The sequence below is a fragment of the Oculina patagonica genome, chromosome 12, assembly GCF_052425735.1.
Source record: "Oculina patagonica isolate OP01 chromosome 12, crgOcupat, whole genome shotgun sequence".
Taxonomy (NCBI): Eukaryota; Metazoa; Cnidaria; class Anthozoa; order Scleractinia; family Oculinidae; genus Oculina; species Oculina patagonica.
Window position 1 is genome coordinate 23,321,887 of NC_135769.1, and position 21,182 is coordinate 23,343,068.

General features: G+C 39.9%; 2 protein-coding genes across 2 annotated transcripts; one reads left to right on the top strand and one right to left on the bottom strand.

The window, feature by feature from the left end:
- Nucleotides 1-4,877: 4,877 nt before the first annotated feature.
- Nucleotides 4,878-8,392, bottom strand: LOC144632562 (heme-binding protein 2-like). The gene is made up of 3 exons (XM_078491234.1): nt 8,263-8,392; nt 6,892-7,216; nt 4,878-5,566 (listed from the first exon to the last, which is right to left on the bottom strand). The coding sequence occupies exons 1-3, from the start codon at nt 8,272-8,274 to the stop codon at nt 5,097-5,099; spliced, it is 807 nt and encodes a 268-aa protein (XP_078347360.1). The 5' UTR covers nt 8,275-8,392; the 3' UTR covers nt 4,878-5,096.
- Nucleotides 8,393-12,321: 3,929 nt separating this feature from the next.
- LOC144632236 (2-Hydroxyacid oxidase 1-like) lies at nt 12,322-20,061 on the top strand. Its single transcript, XM_078490832.1, has 6 exons — nt 12,322-12,466; nt 14,119-14,270; nt 15,141-15,685; nt 17,856-18,014; nt 18,844-18,913; nt 19,930-20,061. The coding sequence occupies exons 1-6, from the start codon at nt 12,330-12,332 to the stop codon at nt 19,989-19,991; spliced, it is 1,125 nt and encodes a 374-aa protein (XP_078346958.1). The 5' UTR covers nt 12,322-12,329; the 3' UTR covers nt 19,992-20,061.
- Nucleotides 20,062-21,182: the final 1,121 nt, after the last annotated feature.

Genomic DNA, 21,182 nt, shown 5'->3' on the forward strand with positions numbered 1-21,182 from the left:
GGCAAAAATAATTCTGATTTTGCTTGCTTTTTCTTTAGCACTTAAATAAAGCCAGTCGAAAAATAGGAAAAAATCCCTTAATCACAGTAAATGCAAACAATTTCCTTAAATTGTACAAACGGCTAAAATCAGACACCAAAAGTTTGATTTTTGCCGTTTGCCGTAAACGTCATGCTTAACCTCTCTAATGACAAACCCAGTGACCGAAACTGCCGTGATCTGGTCATCAAAATTGGCACACGGGTGAATTGATGGGTTTTAGGTGTACACTAAACCTGGCAAACCTAAGATCCAAAGATGCTTTGTCTGTTATGACAAAATTTAAACTGTGCAAAAGTGTGTGATTTCATGAAAGGAAAACATGAGTTATATGGAGGCATAGGAATTTAAAGGTCTTCGGAATAATTCATATTGAGAAGGAAGGCGTGCATTTTACTCCCGGTTCCCACCCCTTAATGGTTCCCGTCCTCTATTCTCCCGCCTCTCGTAGAGCTCTCGCCATCTTTACTCCAAGTAACCCCCCCCCCCCCCCCCAAAAAAAAAAAAAAGTTCCCCTCCATCATATGTTTTTAAAAGCATTTGTCGTGCCATAAATTTTTATAAATTGCGTGGTTTCTCATCAGTGACAAGCAAAAGCATGGAAAGGAACTGATAAGACATTAAAAACGCTTGTGCCTTATCGGTAATAAAGGACTTAAAAGACACGGAAAAAAAATACTTAATTACCTCACTGCTTCAAACTTGTCAGTCGAAATCAGTAAGAGTAAAGAGCTTGACCAAGAAACCTAACTTACCCTGGCCAAGGCTCAAACTCGTAGTCCCAAAAATGTCAAAGGTCGACACGTTTAAATGGGTTTAACATTAATAATGTCCTAATCAAAACAAAAATTGAAAAATATCTTGACTGAATCGAACTACAACAATCGTGATTGGACGTTCTGTTCCTTACCGAAAGTTAGCGTTGCTTTCTTCAATCAAAGTCGCGAGGATTTCACTGACTGAGCATCACCTTGGACATTCTTTGAACTTGCCTCAGCACCGGCCAGCTGGAAAATATGGACTGGACTCTGGACTGGACTGTGGACTGGACTGTGGACTGGACTGTGGACTGGACTCTGGACTGAACTTTGGACTGTACTTTGGACTTTAATAATTTATTTTTATTCAATTATTAAACTATTTTTAGTTAATATTTAACTCACAATCTAATTTTATTCCAAGATTAGAAAATGTCACATAATCTCCAAATTCTTGCAAAATCATGAATAGTTTTCAATAGTTTTTCAAAAGATGACAAAACAAACAAACAATCACCGGATATTTTAAGGTAAAATCAGGACGCTCCACTGCAATTGCGTAAATCCGTGAGATAATTCGTGAGATAAATTTCGAATTCAAACCTGACGTGACAATAATTATTATGTCGTGCCTACGCTATCTAAGGAATGTTAGGAATGTAGTCCCGTTCATTCTAAGAAAGAAGTTTTCAGCAATTAACTTGCGCGCTTGAGTACACATGCCCATTTTTTCAGGTGTAGGTAAATATTTTATCCTCCACTGCTGTAATGTCACTTCTACTTTAGTTCTAATCAACTCTACACTGAAAGAGAATGCGTTTTACTACAAAGTTATTGCTTTAATTAAGATACCACCCCTGTTGTCTTATTGTAAACATTTCTGTCATTTGGCACCTCTCATCACGTCAACATTTATTTCACACGAAACTACCCGCTGATTGTAGTGATAATACTAAAAGGGTTAGTGACAGAACATATTCCGGTGCATGCTGGCTTGTTATGCAGGAACGAAGGCACTTGTTGGAGGAGTACAATTGCAAAGAACAAAATATAGTCATGGGAAGCTATTCTACAATCTTTTACGGATGTTTAGTTGATTGTATTGAATGAAATAAATCGTTAAAATAAAACAACGGTTGCTTGGTTCATACACAAAGTCTATTTATTTTGTTGCATTTCGAGGCTTTATACGTTTCCGACATGAGAATTTATACTCCTGATAACAGATCTAAAAATTAAAAAGCCGCAAATTTAAGGCGTTGTGACTGCTTACTTGTTGTATATGCATTTGTGCCTTGTGTTGGGCTAGTCTCGAAGCATCAAGTGGATCAGTTGTCTCTTGACTTTAGTTTTCGTTTTTACTCGTACTCAACTTGTGTTTACTATGGATCAAAGCCCCAAGCCAAGTACTAGTTATGCTGAAGCTGTTAGAGGAGTGGAGTTAAACTCCAATAATGAAACTCCTCGCAGCACCTCGTGGCTTATGGCGTACCAAAGAGAAGATGAAGAGGAAGCCACAGCTATTGCTTTGGCGGAATCTCTAAGCAGTGTCAAGGTAACTGGTTTGTTACTTACATTGCATCTGCAGTATTAATTCAGTTTTTTTTTTGCTTTAAGTAAGTTATGCTTTGCTTTAAGTAAGCCGATAGGGGTGGCCTCTTAACTAAAATGAACGCTTTAGAGTGAAACAACACATCTTCTTTCAGTGTAGAATTGACATTTTACAAGTTAACAAGAAGCCCTGTGGCTTTGCAGACGGGCCTAGTAGCATTATTTCCTTTTTTTCGTTGTATTGAAGCGTACAAACGGTTACCATATGGGATACTTCGCCGCCAGAAAGGTCACGAATTGTTCACACAGCTTTGACGTATGTTTTCTTTCTTACACTAAAACTCATAAAATATAACTTGTCTCTTTTATTTATATGTTATCTAGTCCGTTCTAACTTTCCGGTTCTATTTTACCTTATGGCCTAAGCGAGGATTAAAAAACTATTCATGACTTTGCAAGAAATCAGAGATTATGTGACATTTTTTTCTAATATAAGAATAAAAATAGATTTTTAGTTAAATATTAACTTTGTTAAATGACTAAAATTAAAATAAATTATTTAAGTCCAAAGTCCAGTCCAAAGTCCAGTCCACAGTCCAGTCCACAGTCCAGTCCAGAGTCCAGTCCATCTTTTCCAGCTGGCCCTCAGCACCGAAAGATCTTTTTGGTCCTAACTATATTACGTGCAGTCGACAAGTCATGTCATGCAACTTCGATATTTTATACTGTTGGTACGGACTTCCCGTGGCGGACCCATTTAGATTACTCCTTTTCTGATAACAATCTTTATCCTGAGCGGGTTAAGATAGAGTTTAACTGATAGAAGCTGAGAAAGGTCCAGAATTGACGCGTGTTTAATTATAAATAGCTAAGATCTGCAAGTTACTGATAATGACGCTGCTAGCTCGAGGAAGGGGCTGAAATTTTAACCGGGCGATATTATCGGTATTAAGGGCCTGATTACATGAGCCGGGCTGGCCCGGCTAGCCGGGCTGGCTCGGTTTGCCGAGATGACTTTCAGCCCGGTATTACATGAGCCCGGTTAGCCGGGCTGGCCCGGTTTGCCGAGATGACTTTCAGCCCGGTTTTGGAATAAATGATCAGAGCACGAATGATCTTTAATCACCTTTTTCCGGCAATAAAAAAATTATTTGGTGGTTAATTTTTTGCACTTATGCATCTGGATGGGTTACTTTACCTCTACATCCTATTTAGAAGGACTTGCATTGATTTTTTCGTCAGATATTGTGCTCAGAAGAGAAATTTAATGCTGGCCCGCTTAGCCGGGCTGGCCCGGTGAACGCGATTACATGGAAAATTTTCATCCCGGCTAGCCGAGATCCCGGCATCGCGATACCGGGATCTCGGCTAACCGGGCTGGCCCGGTTGTCATGTAATCGCGAAGTTGATTTTTGTTGCGTTTAACAGACGTGCCGAGATCTCGGCAAACCGAGCCAGCCCGGCTAGCCGGGCCAGCCCGGCTCATGTAATCAGGCCCTAAGAGGCCGGTCCCCTGTTTTAGACCAAGTTAAAGAAAAAAATATGTGTTTCGTCCGGATTTCTATAAAAAAAGAGAGCGGGCGGTCGCTTTTTTTATGTTATTTGTTATCATGTCCTCCATCGACAAATTCTCCAGAGGCAAACTTGTTAAATAAATCCTGACCTCTCCAGTACGGACCTAGCGTGCCGAGGCTTAACAATTTTGGCCTCATTTCGTATTAAAACGCAGACAAAGGCCATGTCTTATGAAATTACCCACAGCAAGAAAGCAAGAAGACAAAGTGTTTTCCGTTGCCAGTTTTTCGACATACTAACTTTCATATAACAAAAATAGGAACAAATTTCAGTTTAACAGTGTTCCATTAATGTAAACAGATAAAAATAGTTATTCTACTTCTCTAAAACATTCCGTGACTTACCGGCCTGACTCAGGTAAACGCTATAACCCTTGTAGTGACAAACAAGACTGCAAGGCTGATCATACTACGTGAAGCCCCACTTACTAAAAATGTTTGCAAGAATTTTCTTTACCGACACAACCCTCTGCAGCCGTTCATCTTAAGCAAGTGGGGCTTGCTTGATTTTTTCCCGGTGCTTTCTTGTTCAAGATTTTCTTCTCCTACTCTTATCTTGTGCAATATTTTTTAGCACCGTTCACCAATGCTGACAAAAAAAGGTTTTAGTACTCAGAAAAATTGCCCCCTCCCCAATAGCCTGCGCTGCAGACGAACAAAACCCGGTGTTTTGTTCGTCTGCAATGCAGGGTTCTTCCCCAACCCTCTCAAAAAATTAAACAATCCTTCCTTTGATCTCCTTTTGAGATCAAAGAAAGCTCGAGCCACGCCCAGATTGGTCTCAATGGGTTTAAATTTAAATTTCGAGAGATTCCCCGTCCCTTCACGCATGAGGAAGTCCCCCGGGCTTTATGGTAACAAGACACAATTTAATATTTTCTGAACTTCACACCAATGTTCCACCGGTTTTTTTAATGTCCCCGTGGTCGAAAATCAATTTTAATAGTCAGTTACGTCAGTAATATGAAAACTTTTATTGACAGAAACAGATTTAAATAGCTACAATATGTATAAGTGAAATCGTACTGAATCAAGAACCCTATCCCGCGATATAATGACAAAACAGTGCATACATTTTTTGCAAGCTAAGGTAATTACAATGAACTGCACGCGCGTTTCTGATTTACAATGTGTCGACTTCCGAACCTTCTCCTGAAACGTTTTTGTCTCTAACCTAAGCCGGGCTCTGTTTTTTGCTAACGAGCCAAATCTCGTTGTGTCGGTTACGAAACTTCCTGGGGCCGTCATACCCGGCAGAATACATCATATCAGTTTGGAAATCGTCAGCTAGACCATCCCTCTTCAGTGCTTTCACCAGAGCATTGTAGTGTTGTCCGACCTTCTTTATATTAGAGTATCCTCCATACACCCTGACATAGGCACAGAATGGCTTGACAACAGTCAGATGGACATTATCTTCAGACGGAGCTGGAGCGTCCTTCTGATGTTTTAAAGGGATAAAGAAACTCACGGTGAAGTTGTTCTTGAAGAAGGATTCGGATTTTGGGTCTTGGGTCGGGTCTAGCTGGATTTGGTTTGTTACAGGTACTGTCATCTTTATCTTCATTTTTTCCTCGTTGGCACCTTGAATGTATTCGAAAAGTCTCCAGAAGGCAGTTCGGCCGGCTTGTCTGTAGGTTTCGCCTAGAAAATGGATAGCAAATTGCATGATTTATTAATTGTTACATGTTCCCTGGGTTTTACTAGTATAATGTAAGCATAAGGATTAGCCCAAGCATAATAATTCATACAGACGTTGGAAGGTTTAAATTATAAAGTATCACAAAGATGAAATTAAGCAAGCATAATAATTCATACAAGCGCTGGAAGGTTTAAATTATATAGTATCACAAAGATGAAATTACTTTTCAATTTAAGATTCATTTTATACATGTAGCGAGTTTGTATCAAAACTAACTGCCTTAAATATTGTTAACTTTATTACTATTTGTGTCCCTTATATCTCTACACTCAAATAAAGTTAATTTCTTAATTATGTTCTTAGTCTTTATTTTACAGTAGAGGAAGGTATTAAATTATCTAAGAAATAATCCACTATAAAGGAACACGGAGATACGTCTCGATGGACGAAGATTTTTCGTACTTTGCTCGCAATTAAGTTTTCTCCCTTCAAACAAAGAAGCAAGGAAACCTGATGTTGTTGTCACTCCGTCCCTCTTAGGACTTCATCAATACCGTATTTATTCGATTAAGGGCCCAACCTCGAATAAGCGCCACCCTGACGGTAGAAAAAGTTTAAAAAGCGCCCAGGCTCGAATAATTAAGCGCCCACCCCCACCCCACAAAAAAAGTGAAGTGCAGAAGAGGAGCTAAGAGGAGTAGTGATTATTGAAATTGACTAAATGCTACTAAGAGACCGAGTTTTCTTAGTATTTTACAGAAACTTGTAATGAACAGCTAAAATTCTGCTTTGGTGCGTCTTCACGTTTTGTTATTATTTATTGTTTTGTGACAAAATAAACTTCTGACTACTTGCTGAAAATGGTGAAAATTAAACAAGCGCCCAGCCTCGAATAAGCGCCCACCTCGAATAAGCTCCAACCACAGGCAGACCACCCTATGTGTTCGTGGTTAATAATTGTTGACAAAGGTCATATGTTGAAATCAATGGCGTGTATAGAAGACATATAGAGAAACATTGTCAAGAGAAACAAAAATAACGCCTTAAAGGGCTCGGGGTGGCAAAAAAACATGACACAAGACTCATTCAACGTTTCATCTAACTTTTATTGAATCATTTAGAGTAGATTTTATATTTTGTAGTAAATCGAAGCCGAGATAATGTTTCTCTATATGTCTTCTATACACGCCATTGATTTCAACATGTGGCCTTTGTCAACAATTATTAACCACGAACACATAGGGTGGTCTGCCTGTGCTCCAACTCTCAAGGTCCAAAAATGTAAATAGCGCCCAGGGCGCTTTATTGAATAAATATGGTATCTCACCTGTAACAATAGTGGAGACCCAGCGATACGATTTGGGATAACATCGCAATTTGTAGTCTGACGCGTTCAGCTTCATTTCATAGAAATCTGGACAGTCGCTGGAGCCACAGAATGTTGGACGCGATTTCTTGCCAGAGGGTTCAACATAGGGCTTAGGCGACTCTGTTCCTGATTTGAGAAATGGGAGCTTGGAAAGGATTTTTTCTGCGATGGAAGGAATATTAATCTTCTTGTATGGAAGTTTACCAAATAACTTCCCAAAGTCTGGAAATCTGGCGTCTGTAGAGACCAGGAGGACCACAAGAAGTGGAAAAACCAGCTTCATCTACAAAAACAAAACAAAAAACCACGCATATGAATGAGATGACATATCAAAACTCATCTAGCTTTTTCTCTCAGCCCACACCGACGAGTATGCATAATGGCCTTCCGAAAAAATAAAGTAACAAGGGAGCCCTTCTTAAACCTTTAGCGTGATTATTGCGTGACAAGCCCCGAGAGTGTGTGACACTCCCGTGATAACTTTCAGGTGAATCACATTTGAGCAAAAGCCATAACCTTTCAATGCAGGGTGCTAAATACTTTCACTATTTTAAAATTCAAGTCCAAAATTTTTAAGGAATGGGTCGCAAAATTTGGGATACAGGAGGGCTTAAAATAACGAAGAAAATGACTGTAATTTACACGTTCATCAGCTGCTGCGTTGTAGCTTTGGCGTTACAAAAACATTAAGACCGGCTCAAGAGTGACCAAAATCAAATTTCTCCTCACAATCAGGAGAAGAGGTTATAAGAATTAACAAAATCATCACCACTCGCATGTCATTATCACACAACAGGCTAAGCGGTCACGAATAAACACCCAAAGAAGCCGCCCTCTAAATGAAATCACGCTAAGATGCCTTTCCACTTTGATTACGTAACTGAAAGATTTTGTACGGATACCATGTTTATATGTTTCTTAATATTTTGGCTTATACAGTGCTTCTGATAATAATAACGGTTTTTAATCTAGACTTTGTGGGGTGCGCGGCCGTTTTTACGCCCTATGCCTCTTCAATACGGTATTTTCTAGTGTTTATGCTGCAACAAAAAAGGTTACAAATGAAAAAGAAAATGGTATCAACCGACAGATCGCACGTTTTGCTTTGATGACAGGGGCTGCAATAGTCCAAATTTAAGTTAAGATGCATGTTATTCGGAAATATCCATTGGAACTCAAGTGCTTGATATGGATTACGTAACCTATTAGTCTATTACGCATTCAACGACGACAGAACTTGCAAATAACGCAATTCCGATTTCAGTATTTCCTCAGTAAAATATCTAAACAGTACATGAGTGCTCCGCTGAATGAAAACTAACTACCCACCTTTAAAGCCATTTGGGGTTCGTTGTTCTTTTCTCTGACTTTCGTGCAGGAAGGCTTTCAACTGAACAAACAACTTCGGTCCGAGCCTTTATAAGAGCGCGTCACGTGACACTGGCCTGGAGAATTTCTCGTGCACGTGCACGCGGCGCATTTACCTTGAGTTTTCTCCCGGTGCGTTTCAATTCACATAACAATCTCATGCACGTGTTGAGAACAATGAGCCTTTTAGCCAGCTGAAGGCTGAAGTCATGCAAAGAATAAACTAAATCTTTAGAGGTCTATGCGACACCTATTTGCGTGTTATAAAATGTAATCAGTCAAGGTAATCTTGCCGCGAATTTAATAAGTAAAACATTCACGCCACGCTAAACGGCAATCGATTTCGAAGGCCCGGATCACGGGAACGCAGTTTAATACATCACGCGAAACCACTAGCAACACGTTTCTTTTCACGTTGTCTGCAACTTTGTCACTTATGTAATATATTCATTACTTGATCATTACGTAACTTATCTGCGATCACCTTTATACATGGTCGCGTGCCCCACTAAAAGCAGAGGGTTGTTTGTAGATTACGTAATTTATTCCTATACGTAACTTACACCATTCATGTCACAGGATTTTGCAGAGGCCTTCGTTCAGGGTCTGGAATTGGAAGGGTATTTTCGGGATCCGGGATTTGACCAAAATACGGTGCGGGATTCGGGAAAACGCAAAATATCTTGACGAGATTCGGGATTCGACTGCTTCCAAGCAAGCGGGATAGGCACGGGATGCGGGATTTTTTGCCTGTCTGTCGGGAATTTGGGAAATTGTCACAACTCGAATAAACCTTCGAGCAGAGAAAGCGAATCAACCTGGCCGGAGCTAAGTTGTGTGAGATGCGGGATTCGCGTGAAAAAGGAGCGGGAACGCGGGATTAGGACCCCTCTTCCAGATCCTGTTCGTTCTGTACTTTCGATAGGGTTATGTTCAAAACGAAGACCCTGGTCTAATTCGTTGAAATAATCTCAAATCTTGTTGCTCCTTGTTTCTGCTTCGATCGACAATAATGATCAAGATTTTGCTGTCCGTCTTTACTGTTTTATTTGCAGCTACGTATGCAGTATTTTATCTTTATCTTTCTTTTTTGGCCTTTCTCTTGTAAATATGCGCACACGAAACTCAAGTGACCACAGGCGAGTTTCAGTTTCTTGTTTTAATTCACAGTTGAGCTGCGCGCTCATGATGAGTCGGGACAAGTTATGACCTCCGGCATGAAGATAGTTTGTCGATATTTTGACACAAAAATAACACCGAATTTCGGTTAAACAGTGTTTAGCCAATCTGGAAAAATGAAAAAGTAATTTTAGCTCTCTTAAATACTCCGTCACTAACACCAGGTCAACTTCCTACGCAGAATTAGAATATGTCCCGGGGGGGGGGGGGCTCCCCTATAATGGCCTATACGGGGAGGTTCCGCCCGAAAGGGTACCTTTTTAAGGCTTCAGGTATATAAAAGGGTAGGGATTTTACAAGTTTAGGTACACGAAAGGGTATGGAAATCTGTCATTTAGGCTTTAAAAAGGGCCTTTGATTAAAATATTTCGAATTTATGGTTGTATTTTTTTTAAAAAAAATTGTTAAGCGCTTCATGAAAATGACCAGAAATCGTCGTGTTCTAAGTCTATGCCAGATCATTAAGGTATATAAAAGGGGTACCTTTTTCAGCAGAAAAAAGAAAACAGTACCAGAGAACTTAAATGTACCGTAACTGATAAGACGCGACTCGTGTTTTTAGTCTTTTTAATTGATAGCAGAGATCAAAGATCTGCAAAATTAAATTTAATGATAGCTGAATGAACTGATACCTGAGAGAGTCGTAAGAAATCGCCGGAATTTCAACTGATAACCGAGATTGCAGCACGCCCATGCATCCAGACCATAACGAAGATGTTTCGCCAAGATAAGGGACTGGTCAATAAGTACAGGGGGGGGGGGGGGGGGGTGGGCCGGAGCAGAAAGGGGGTGGGTCATCAGTTTTTGAGCCCTCGAAAAGGGGTGGGTTACCGTAAAAACCCGCAGATAAGCCGCACCTTTTTTCCAAAAATTTTCGCTCGATAGCGGGTGTGCGGCTTATCTGCGGGAACATTCGGAAAAGGTGCCGTAAATTTTCGTTAACTGATGCTAATTTATGGAAAATTATGTAAATTAATATAACATAAAACTACAAGAGAGTACCGGTCATTGCTTTTGCAAGTTTGACAGCTCCTATACTGTTAGCAGTGTCGACAATGGCATTTAACTTTAACAGTAATATTGATACTTTACGAGCGAGAAAATACCACGAGTATTCACGAGTAAGATGGCCAATTGTTTCTTTCTCCTTTTGCACTTCGATGGAAAATTTGTCGAACTGATTACGAAACTCTCTTCATGCAACGAGTTTATCTCCAATAGATGGCTCCCAAATGTCTTTAATTTGTCGATATGATAGCCACGATACCCGAACGCCTCCATCGCCATCTTGTTTTGCTTTACGTTCTCGCCCTAGTCCCACATTTCGCGTCCGATCAAATGCCTGGTTACTAAGCTACGAACGTTCGGCAAACGCAAGTTCTTGTTGTTGTCACACAAAAATCCATGGAAAAACTGCGTTGAATGAAGAAATACCTGTCAACAAATGCCAGAAGATCACCCATAATATGTCAAAGTTGGTTTTCATTATATTAAAGAGCTCAAATTGTGGGTAAGACTGAAGTATTCTTCTGTTTCAATGTTCATTGAGTTTACGTTCGATGAAGAAGACTTCCTAAAGACTCAACTTTGGATTTTTGACTCGACTTTGGATTTTCTTTGATTTACTTTCAAAAAACTTTTTTCCAACATTTGAGTTCTTAAACTCAGGGTGCGGCTTATCTGCGGGTGCGGCTTATCCGCGGGTGTTCACGGTATGTAGTTTTGATCTACACGTAGGGGGTGGGTCATCTTATTTATTCACTAACTTTTAACTGTTATATTTCCAAGAAAAGTTGTATTCATCAGTATATAAAATTGATAAATTTCTCCATTTAAGCAGTTTTAAATGAATTTCTAGCGATTTTAAAAGGCCCAAATATAAAAATTTCCCGGGGGAGCATGCCCCCTGACCCCCCTAGATGGCTTGTAATCATATCATCAGTTTTACCTGACTCTCTTCAACCTGCATAGATTCAAACTGGGCTTTAGGCCTTTTAATACCAGTAAACTGTTTTCTCAAATAATTTGCAAATATGAATGACTGACAGTGGTTGTATTTTATGTTATTAATTTCTGTATAAAAATATGAACTCTTCAGTAATTGATTATGAATTAATATCATATACTGATTCAGTTTCCCCATGGACTTCACACACAAATATGTGGAAAACTTACAAAAGGCTAGTATGAGAAGTGATAAATTCATCCTTCTTTGGTGTGCAAGAAATGGAAAAAGACGTACATGGAACATCAGTGTCCATCAGGGAAATGTCTATGTAAGGAATTTCACTTTAAAAGCTGAAGTCAAATAAAAAATCTCCAACCCCTAACAGATGTAAAAGAAATGATAGGCCCCTTGATTTTTTTTAGCAAAGGGGGGTGGGTCATGTAATTTTCAACCGCTTGTTAGGGGTGGGTTAGTCAGTTTTGAGCCAGACGGAAGTGGTGGGTCACAAATTTTCGAGCCACCACTTTTCCAATTGCTCCGGCCCACCCCCCTGATACTTAATGATCAGTCCCTAAAAAGAAATTCAACAAGATACCCCGCAACGATTTGCCCTGAACATGATCTGCAGAGATTTGGCTGGGTTTGAACTTAAATGTTCCAAAATACATTTATGTTAATCGTGCATACTGAACTGTTTTTGCAGAATAGTGGCTTTTTGTTTTTGTAATATTATAATACATCTTTTAAAATTATGTTTGAAGTTTTAAACAAAAAAAAAATGTTTTTTTGAACAGCTAGAAAAGACTGGAAACACGTGTGCGTGCGTCTTTTAAAAGTAACGCAAGTCTTTGCGTAAGAAGCGTTGCGTGACGAAATAAAAACGGCTGGAAGTCAAGCAAAGATGGCGTCGGAACCCGTTTGTGTGGCTGATTTTGAAGACAACGCTAGGGAACTCTTACCAAAGTATGCATTTGAATATTTTGCTGCAGGAGCAAACGACGAAAACACGAAAAGGGAAAATGTGGAAGCGTTTAAAAGGTGCGTGATCTGCCTCGGGAGGGAGCATTATTAAACACATCGAACGTTCGGTCATCGAATTTTTTTTTAACCATGGAACTTAGAGGTCCCCTATTTTATAAGTTAAATGAGTCTGTGAGTCATGAGGCAATCAGTCAAGGTGATTTTCACCCAAAGTAGGTTATTATATATTGAACCACAAATTAGATTAGAAGGTATCGATATCCGGTCCATCGGCACAGTTTGTTTATACCCGGGGAATAGAATAGCAGGGTTTGGAACGACGTTAGTTCCACTCCAAGTCATGCCAATTTGTTTGCAGTATGTTTCACTCCAGTGTGCTTGCAATTTGTTCCGATCGGGTTTACCTTATTATAGGAATATAACGAGGCATTTTAACAACGCGAACAAAATTGACGCGTAATAAAATTAACGCGAATTTAAGAAAAGTTCTGGTTAAATGTTTATAGTAAACGTGTTTATATTAATTAACATCAATAAAATTAACGCGAATTTCAAAAATTCGCGTTAATAACACGTATCGTTAATTTCCTATAATAAGGTACTTTCAGTTAGTTCTGCTTTTGTTTGTTTGCGGTTAGTGCCACCATAGGAAGAGTGGGGGACGGGTTGGACGGAAACCGGGCAAAGAAAAGACGGCAAGCGGGATTTGCAACATTGCGTAGTATTCTGCCATAGAAATAGAACAGGGGGCATGGCCATTAAAAAATGTCTTTTACCAAAAATAAGGAGGGGTCCAGGCCCGCGCTCCGACCCTAGATCCACCACTGCAATTAAAATAAAAATATTGATACAGTAAAAACCCGCGTGTAAGAACCTAGGGATTTAAGAACCTCCCGGCAGAAATTTGCTTCCTTAATACCCCAAAAGGTTCTTATATGTGGGGTTAAACTATTTTATTTATAATACAATAACTGTATTTTATCAAAAAGGATGTCTTTAGAGATCAAGAATTGCACAGGGAAGCTAAAAAATGCCAGTAAGTACCCCAAAATATAAGAACCTGTTTTGCCAAACTCTAAAAAAGCAGGTTCTTACACGCGGGTTTTTACTGTAATTTATAGCCTTTCTCCTCTAATTATGCAAACCAAAGGGGTGACCCTGTTCAGCAGAATGCCGGAATGGGACCAATTTGATTGTTCATAATCACTCCAGTTTTCTTGGCATTGCGGTTAGCTCTTATTTGTTGGTTACGACAATACTATAATATATACATTGTGCACATACTATTAGCAAATACACACATTGCTAGGTCCTCTGATTCAGTTTTCACAGTTCTAAAATGCACAATACACTGATTTCTGATTAGACGAATTTTATAAAATGAGAACCTGTTTCAATAGGCTAATTTCAATATATTAAAATTTTTACTTGGCTCTAAGGTTGGTAAGCAAAACAAAAGATGTTATTTTTTTTACCCCTCAACATTGATTGATATCTTTTGTTTCATTCCATCAAGCCTCAGAGCCAACTTAGAATTTAATATATCGAAATAAATTTTTGGCCCATTTTTGTTATTATCGCCTTCTCAATCAATCACTAGGTTCTTATATGCAGGATATTTAATACTGTATAGAAGAAAAAAAACACGGAAAGACTGTCAGGAGTATAAAACGAAACTGACCACGATCCTTTAAAATTGAACTCTTTAGGTTACGAATTAAGCCACATGTTCTCCGTGGAATCTCTCAAGTGGACATTTCCACTACAGTTCTTGGAGAAAGAATTGCTATGCCAGTTGGCATTTCACCATCTGGAAAGCATAAACTTGCTCACCCTGACGGTGAACTGGCAACTGCGAGAGGTGAGAAATCTATATACCCTGACAACAAGATTAATAATGGTAACAAGACCCAGTAGAAAGAGATTTGGTCTCTATTTAATTCTATGCAAGTGATTAACAAAGTTAATCACAAATTGTTATGATTTATACAGACAGAATTGGACACCACAATAGCTCAAGTCCTGTTACCCTAATTTTATTATTGCATGATTCCAGAAAAATAATTAATATCCATACCCACCCTATGAAAGATCATTGGAAATTCCAAGGGTGTGGCAACAGGCTCGCAACAGTTACAGTATATTTCAGCTCTCATACTTTGGTGGTCAGTGCTACAAACATTTATCAGTTACCACTGCAAAAATGTAATCAATTAAACTGCCCAAACATAGATTAAAAGATTGTGGTTATTTTCATATTGTCACTGGTAACCATAGCAATGGTATAACCTGTTTAAAACACCCTTATTTTTAGTTTTAAGTGCTTATAACTAAAAACAAGTCCGGTGACCCCAATTTTTCATTATTGAATAATGATCAGCATGTCAAGATACAATTTTGTTTGCAAAGTTAAAAAAAAATTCTCAGGAGCGATTTCACTTCCGCAAGTCCAGCAACATGGGCCCTTGCATTATGCTCTTAAGGCAAGACAATCTCACAATGTCCCTTGCAACCCATGGGGACATGCAATCTGTCAGGCCAACCTGACCAAAAAGTACATACTTACTGACTGGATTACTAATTGGAAAGACTAATTTCCCATCCGGCCAGGAAGAGTATACTCCTAATCCCTAATATGCGTCAGAAGCTGGAGGTAGGGTAAGAGCCAGCACAAGGCTCCCTTGATCCACTTTTTGTGAAAGGAGACTTAATTGATCTGTTTCATTTACAGGTGCTGCAAAGGCAAGAACATGCATGATACTTAGCAGTGTGGGATCGACAGCTCTGGAGGATGTCGCACTTGCTGCCCCTGACTCACTCAAATGGATGCAGCTGTACATTTTAAGATCACGTGAAATGACTCGAAGTATTGTGCAACGTGCAGAGAAGGCAGGATATAGAGCAATTGTTGTGACAGTTGATGGAGTTGTTATTGGAAAACGTCTGGCGGAAGTCAGAAATCACTCACTCCTGCAGCCGCACTTTATGGACCTACCCAACATTAACCCAGCTCTGATAACAGATGCAACAAGATCATCTAACGTTAACCAAAGTGAGCATGGTAGTGGCTCGGCTTTCAACAGTTTTGTTAACTCAATGGTTGATCCATCAATTTCTTTTGAAACTGTTGACTGGCTGAAAAGCATCACCAAACTGCCAATTATTCTAAAGGGAATTTTGGCAGCTGATGATGCAAGGGAGGCCATTGAACACGGAGTTGATGGAGTCATTGTTTCCAATACTGGAGGAAGACAGTTGGACTACACTCCTGCCACAGTAAGTATGCTAAGTATTTTTTTTTTTTCACTGTTTGTCTGTCTTTTTGGAGAAACTTACCAGGACACTGGCAGGCTCTTTAGCAGGTATGCCATAATGTCGGTGAAGCCTCAATTGGGCGATTCCAGAAAATATCCGTACCATACCACGGACGGCTTCCATATTTTAGCCCCCCTTGCCTTCGGAAATTCCAAAATGCGTTATCCCCCCATGCCCTCGGAATTCCATAATCATTATCCCCCCCTCCCGTTCAGATTTTTCATTTTTTCGTCAAGCTCTTTAGAATTCCCGTCAGGGTTCGCAAATACGCCCAATGTGGCGTATTTTACATCAAATTATTTCAAATGACTCGATCTGTACATGGAGACAGTCATTATGACTCAAGAGATTCTAGGATGAAAATGTAAAAAAAAATAAGACTTTTCTCCTTACCCTTGTTCACCAGATACAACCTACATTAACTTTACATTGCCCCAAACTGGTGCAGAACATTAAAATAAGAATATCGTGTGATGCACGTGTGTAAACTCGGAAGATAATACGATCGAGTGCATTGACATATCCGCCATCTTGAATTTGAGCCTTCAGGGTCAGCAGTCGCTCCCAACCCACGTGCTTCAAAATGGCATCTCGAAGCGTAGCAAAAAAGTTTCCCACTCCACTGAATGGACTAAATATTTGTGGATCCGCTTTGACAAGAAAACAAAGAGCGAATGAAGAAGTTCAGGCTAGAACCCACATTTTAGCGATTTTCTTTTGTAAATGAACGCAAACACATGCCTGATCGATCGATACTTGTCTTGTATCCTGCTTCTGCGACGCGGTCGTCAGTTCGTGCTTTATTTGCGAATTGGTAGTCCACAAAATAAGCACTTTCAAGGAACACACTCTTGTTTTCTCCTCTGGAAATCCAAGATCTGGAACTTCCTCATGCCTTTGGAATTCCAATCGTAAGTATCCCCCCATGCCTTCGGAATTCCAGTTCAAAGAACCCCCCCTTGCCCTCGGATTTCCAAAAAGCCGTCCGTGGTATGGTACGGATATTTTCTGGAATTGCCCATTTTCCAAACTCAGGAATGGGGAAAAGTGTCAAATAAGGTGCCCTACCTGACTGTTGGCCAACAGTCGGCCGAAAAATGCCAAACAGTCTTTTTTATAATGTCACTTATCCAGCTTTGATCTCAGGTAACATTTCACTATTATAGCTGTCTGTCAGCAAGCTGTCGGTGACCTGTTGGTAGACTGTCGGTGATACCGTAACACCCACTCTCAAATAAATGCCTCGTATCCAGTAAACGCCTCCCCTGAAGTGTAAGTTTGTATTAGACACCCCCCTCTTATAAACACCCCATGTCTAATAGACGCCCCCTCCAAGAATCACCTCAAAAACCAGGAAAATGCTCCATGTAAAATCACGCAATAATTAAGTTAGTTTCTTGCTTGACTCAGGCATTGAAGAGGCCAACAACACCAACATGGTTGACCCCGATGACGATGAAAACAAACTATGAACGACATCTCTAGGCTTTGCATTAGCACAGATTAGATTAGTCTCCTACTCACAAACTCTCTTTTGTTTCTTACTCCTCTAGCAAACGACGCATCCTATTTACAGTTTTAAAATTAATAAACGCCTCTCTCTTATAAACACCCCATATCTATTTAACGCCTCCCCTAGGACCCCTAAAATTTAGACGCCCCGGGCATTTATTAGATCATGGTATGTCAGCCCACTGTTAGCTAACAACTTACCGGCAGACTTATAATAATGGGAACTCTTCTTTGTTCACAAAGCCAGAATGGTGGGCTATAGCTATACAATACCCTTTAAAATTTTAATTTTAGCGCTATATCAATTAGATTATTATTATTATTATTATTATTAAAAGTTAATGCTGTTACATCTATAGCATAGTAGCCCTCCAAATAATGGTCTGCTAGCAACTATCAATGAGGCAATAATCCCTCAACATAACACTTTTTTATATAAGCATAATCTTATCATTGGGATTATATTAGTCTCCCTCGCAGCCATTTTTAGTGTCGTCACGCAAGGCTGTGGGAGGAGCTTGCGCGATGACACTAAAAACGGTTGCAAGGGAGACTAGGATTATATGCACTTATCAAGAAATTTATTTACCAAGTTAATATAATCGGTTTTTTTTGGTAGATTGATGTTCTACCAGAGGTTGTGGAGGCAGTTGCAGGAAAGGCTGAAGTGTATATTGATGGCGGAATAAGAACAGGGACAGATGTGTTGAAAGCTTTGGCTCTGGGGGCACGAGCTGTTTTTATTGGTCGACCAGCCATCTGGGGACTTGCAACCAAGGTGCTTGTCACAGTTTATACTATAATAATAAAAATAAATAATAATAAATGGGAATTTGCAGTAGCACTTCCACAGAGTGGCTCTTCGTCCACTGTTCCCGATTGAATTGAAATTTAGCAGTGTTGGTTTTTGTGGAGGGAGGAAAACCGGAGAACCCAGAGGAAAACCCTCGGAGCAAGGACATAAACCAACAACAAACTCTGTGAACCCACATATGACGCCGGGTCCGGGAATAGAACCCGGACCACATTGGTGGGAGGCAAGCGCTCTCACCACTGCACCATCCCTGCTCCCACTATTAATAACTGATGCTTCATGATGTAATACAAGCACTGTGAAGGTCCGATGGTAACAATTTCCCTCTTAACTTTCAAATTTAGTAGCCTTTTACTACAGTTTGCTTTTTTTGGAGGGTTGCACCTTTCAGGTGCAGGTTGCTACCTTTTGGGAAGCCAGAATGTGTCGTTCGATCTAGAAAGTATTTATACCCACTCCACATGTACAGGTCAATGAAAATTGCAAGGTATGGTGTTGGGGGTATCAAAAGTATATAAAGCTTAACTGGAATTTCCAGAGGGGCAGGGAGGTTCAATCCAAAAAGCCTTCCATGGGTTATAAGGTATATTTTCTGGAATGACACAATGTATCAATGCATAAGTTTGAGCAGCTAGTTTTCTTTTTTGTTCTTGATATAAATTAGTAAAAAAAACTTGCCTAATCAGATACTGAAAATATTGACATTAATAAACTTTTGCATAAAATAAATAATATTTATATAATATCAATTATTTTAGGCCATTCTGATTTTAAACATTTAATCATTTTATAGGGCGAGGAAGGCGTGTTTAAAGTCCTGGATATTCTTAAGGATGAATTTCAAACAGCAATGATGCTGTCAGGTATCCTAACTTGATGCTAACAGTAACAGTTTTGAGAGTTTAAGTCACACTAGTGGAGGGGGACAGGGGGAAGGAGACCAGGGGAAAAGGGGTGGAGGTGGGAGAAGAGAGGAACGGAAGCAGGATTCCTAAGGTGGCGGGAACCAGGGGAAAACGAGTAAATTTTCGCAACCTTTTGTTATATAAATTTTGCAATAAATATGGGACAAAGAGAAGGGAACCACTACGGAAAGATACTGGAAGCAGGAGTAAAAGGTGCAGGAGGCGGAGGTTCAGACACCCCTGTCCCCCTCCACACATTAAATCTTTTTAAAATAAAGCCATTTTCCACATGTTTTCTCAAAATTGCTAGCCAACCATTTCACCTTCAGTGATCAAAAAAAAAAATTACATGATGGTGTAAAGTTAAAATAATGCTATATTGCACTGCATCCAAATAAAGCCTTTTGGAAAAAATTCAAACAAAGTGGCCATGTAATTTTTTTTCGCAATCGGAGTTCAAAATCACAGTCAGTGCACTTCTAACATAGTTGTGCATTATTGTGACAGCTATTTTGCACCTGGCTTTACTTTTCTTTCTCCCATTTGAAACAAACTCACTGAAGTCCCCCAGTCCTCCTCAGAACAAACTTGGTGGGGGCTAACCCTTCAGTGGTTGTCACCCCATTTTAAGTGGCTTTCATATCTTTGTACATTTTCTGTTGCATCCCTCCCCTTCCCCTCTTGCCCCCCATAACTCTTTTGCTGGAGCCCTATTCTCCCAGATCCCCACCCCCATACACTCCACAATTAACCAGGATTGGAACCTGCCAGAGTGACTTGTGCACCGTGAATTAGCTCAATTTCAAACAAAAAATACAGTTTGTACTATATGGGGCAATTCCAGTGAGCTTTTCGATTCTGACTGTAAGTGAGCAGCATTACTGCATTACCCTTTACCAGGAGAAAAAATCAGTTTGTACCACTGAGCTTTACACTCTTAACGTTGAATTTGTTTTTCTTTCTATCCCAAACAGGTTGTGCTTCTGTAACAGACATAAAACCATCCCTTGTCATGAGAAGTCCATCAAGACTGTAGAATGTCAAAGTGTGAAATGTAGTGTTTTTCTTCAGTAATATCTTGTACTTAGTTTTCATAATCAGGCATTTACAAGTTGCAGTAAAAATGCAGTTTATAGAGTGTGACAGCTATTAAGGGCCAGTGCCTTGTAAGTCAACTTATGCTGAAGTGTAATTATAATGACTGCTTTCTAGTCATAAAGTCAGAATATTAATATAGTGTCTATAATGTTATCTACACCTTGCATTATTTTACAACTACCAGTATTATAATTACCATGCAGTTTCATCATGGTCTAAATTCTCAGATTACCCCCTCCCCCGGCCCACCCACCCTCTCAGGAACACTAGTGGTATCTTAGTGGCCTGCCCCCGCCAGTCTCATATCCAGACCATTTGAAGAGCTCCCGACAAGAACGTCGCCTAGACTTTCTGGCTAAATCGAAAGTTATCAAAACAGCTCCAAATTGCGAATGCTGGTTTGTTTACGTGTGCTAAACACTGTCCTGTGTTGCATTTGGCTGGTCTTTTCTTCGTTTTTCAGAAATAATGTATGCAAAAAAGGCATTTTGCAACCTTACGTTCTCCCAGTCAGCTAGCAGTCTGAGTTTTCCAACGCATCACGTGTACATCTTTCCTTGCAGGGTTTTCTAAGCGTCTACGGAAGGCGAGAAACCATTTTACAAGCATGTCCTCGACTCGCTGCCTGCCATGTTTCTTGTTGATTTGAGTAGAATAGGACTGGATACTGCATTGTGACGTAAGGTCACATGTTAGAGGCGGAAGAGTTTGAATTGAGCGAAATGGCGCCTTTGAAAGTAAAACGAAGAAGTTTATAGTTTTAGCTCAAGTGCGGCTGCCAGGTGGTTGAAGGACATCATTAAGTCTGAATACCCGTAAGTTTACAGCATCGCTCGAAGAACTGAGTGATGTTTCTGCCTTTGTTTTGTACAACAGCGCTGTTTAGCGCTTCGGAAAAAACGTTGCACAAACCAAGGTAGTTTTGAGCCTGGCCGCATAAAAAGCCTAAAACAAGAGGTTTCTTGCCGGGAACTTCGTCAACGCGAGTTTTGCAGGGTCCGCTTGGGTGCTGCCGCAACAAAGTTGCCGAGAAGTGACCTGGTTTTAGACTTAAAAAATTCTTTATAGGTTTCGCAGGGGACCTTCCCTCGCAAAATTTTTTTCTGTGCCTCATTAAATATTCATCAAT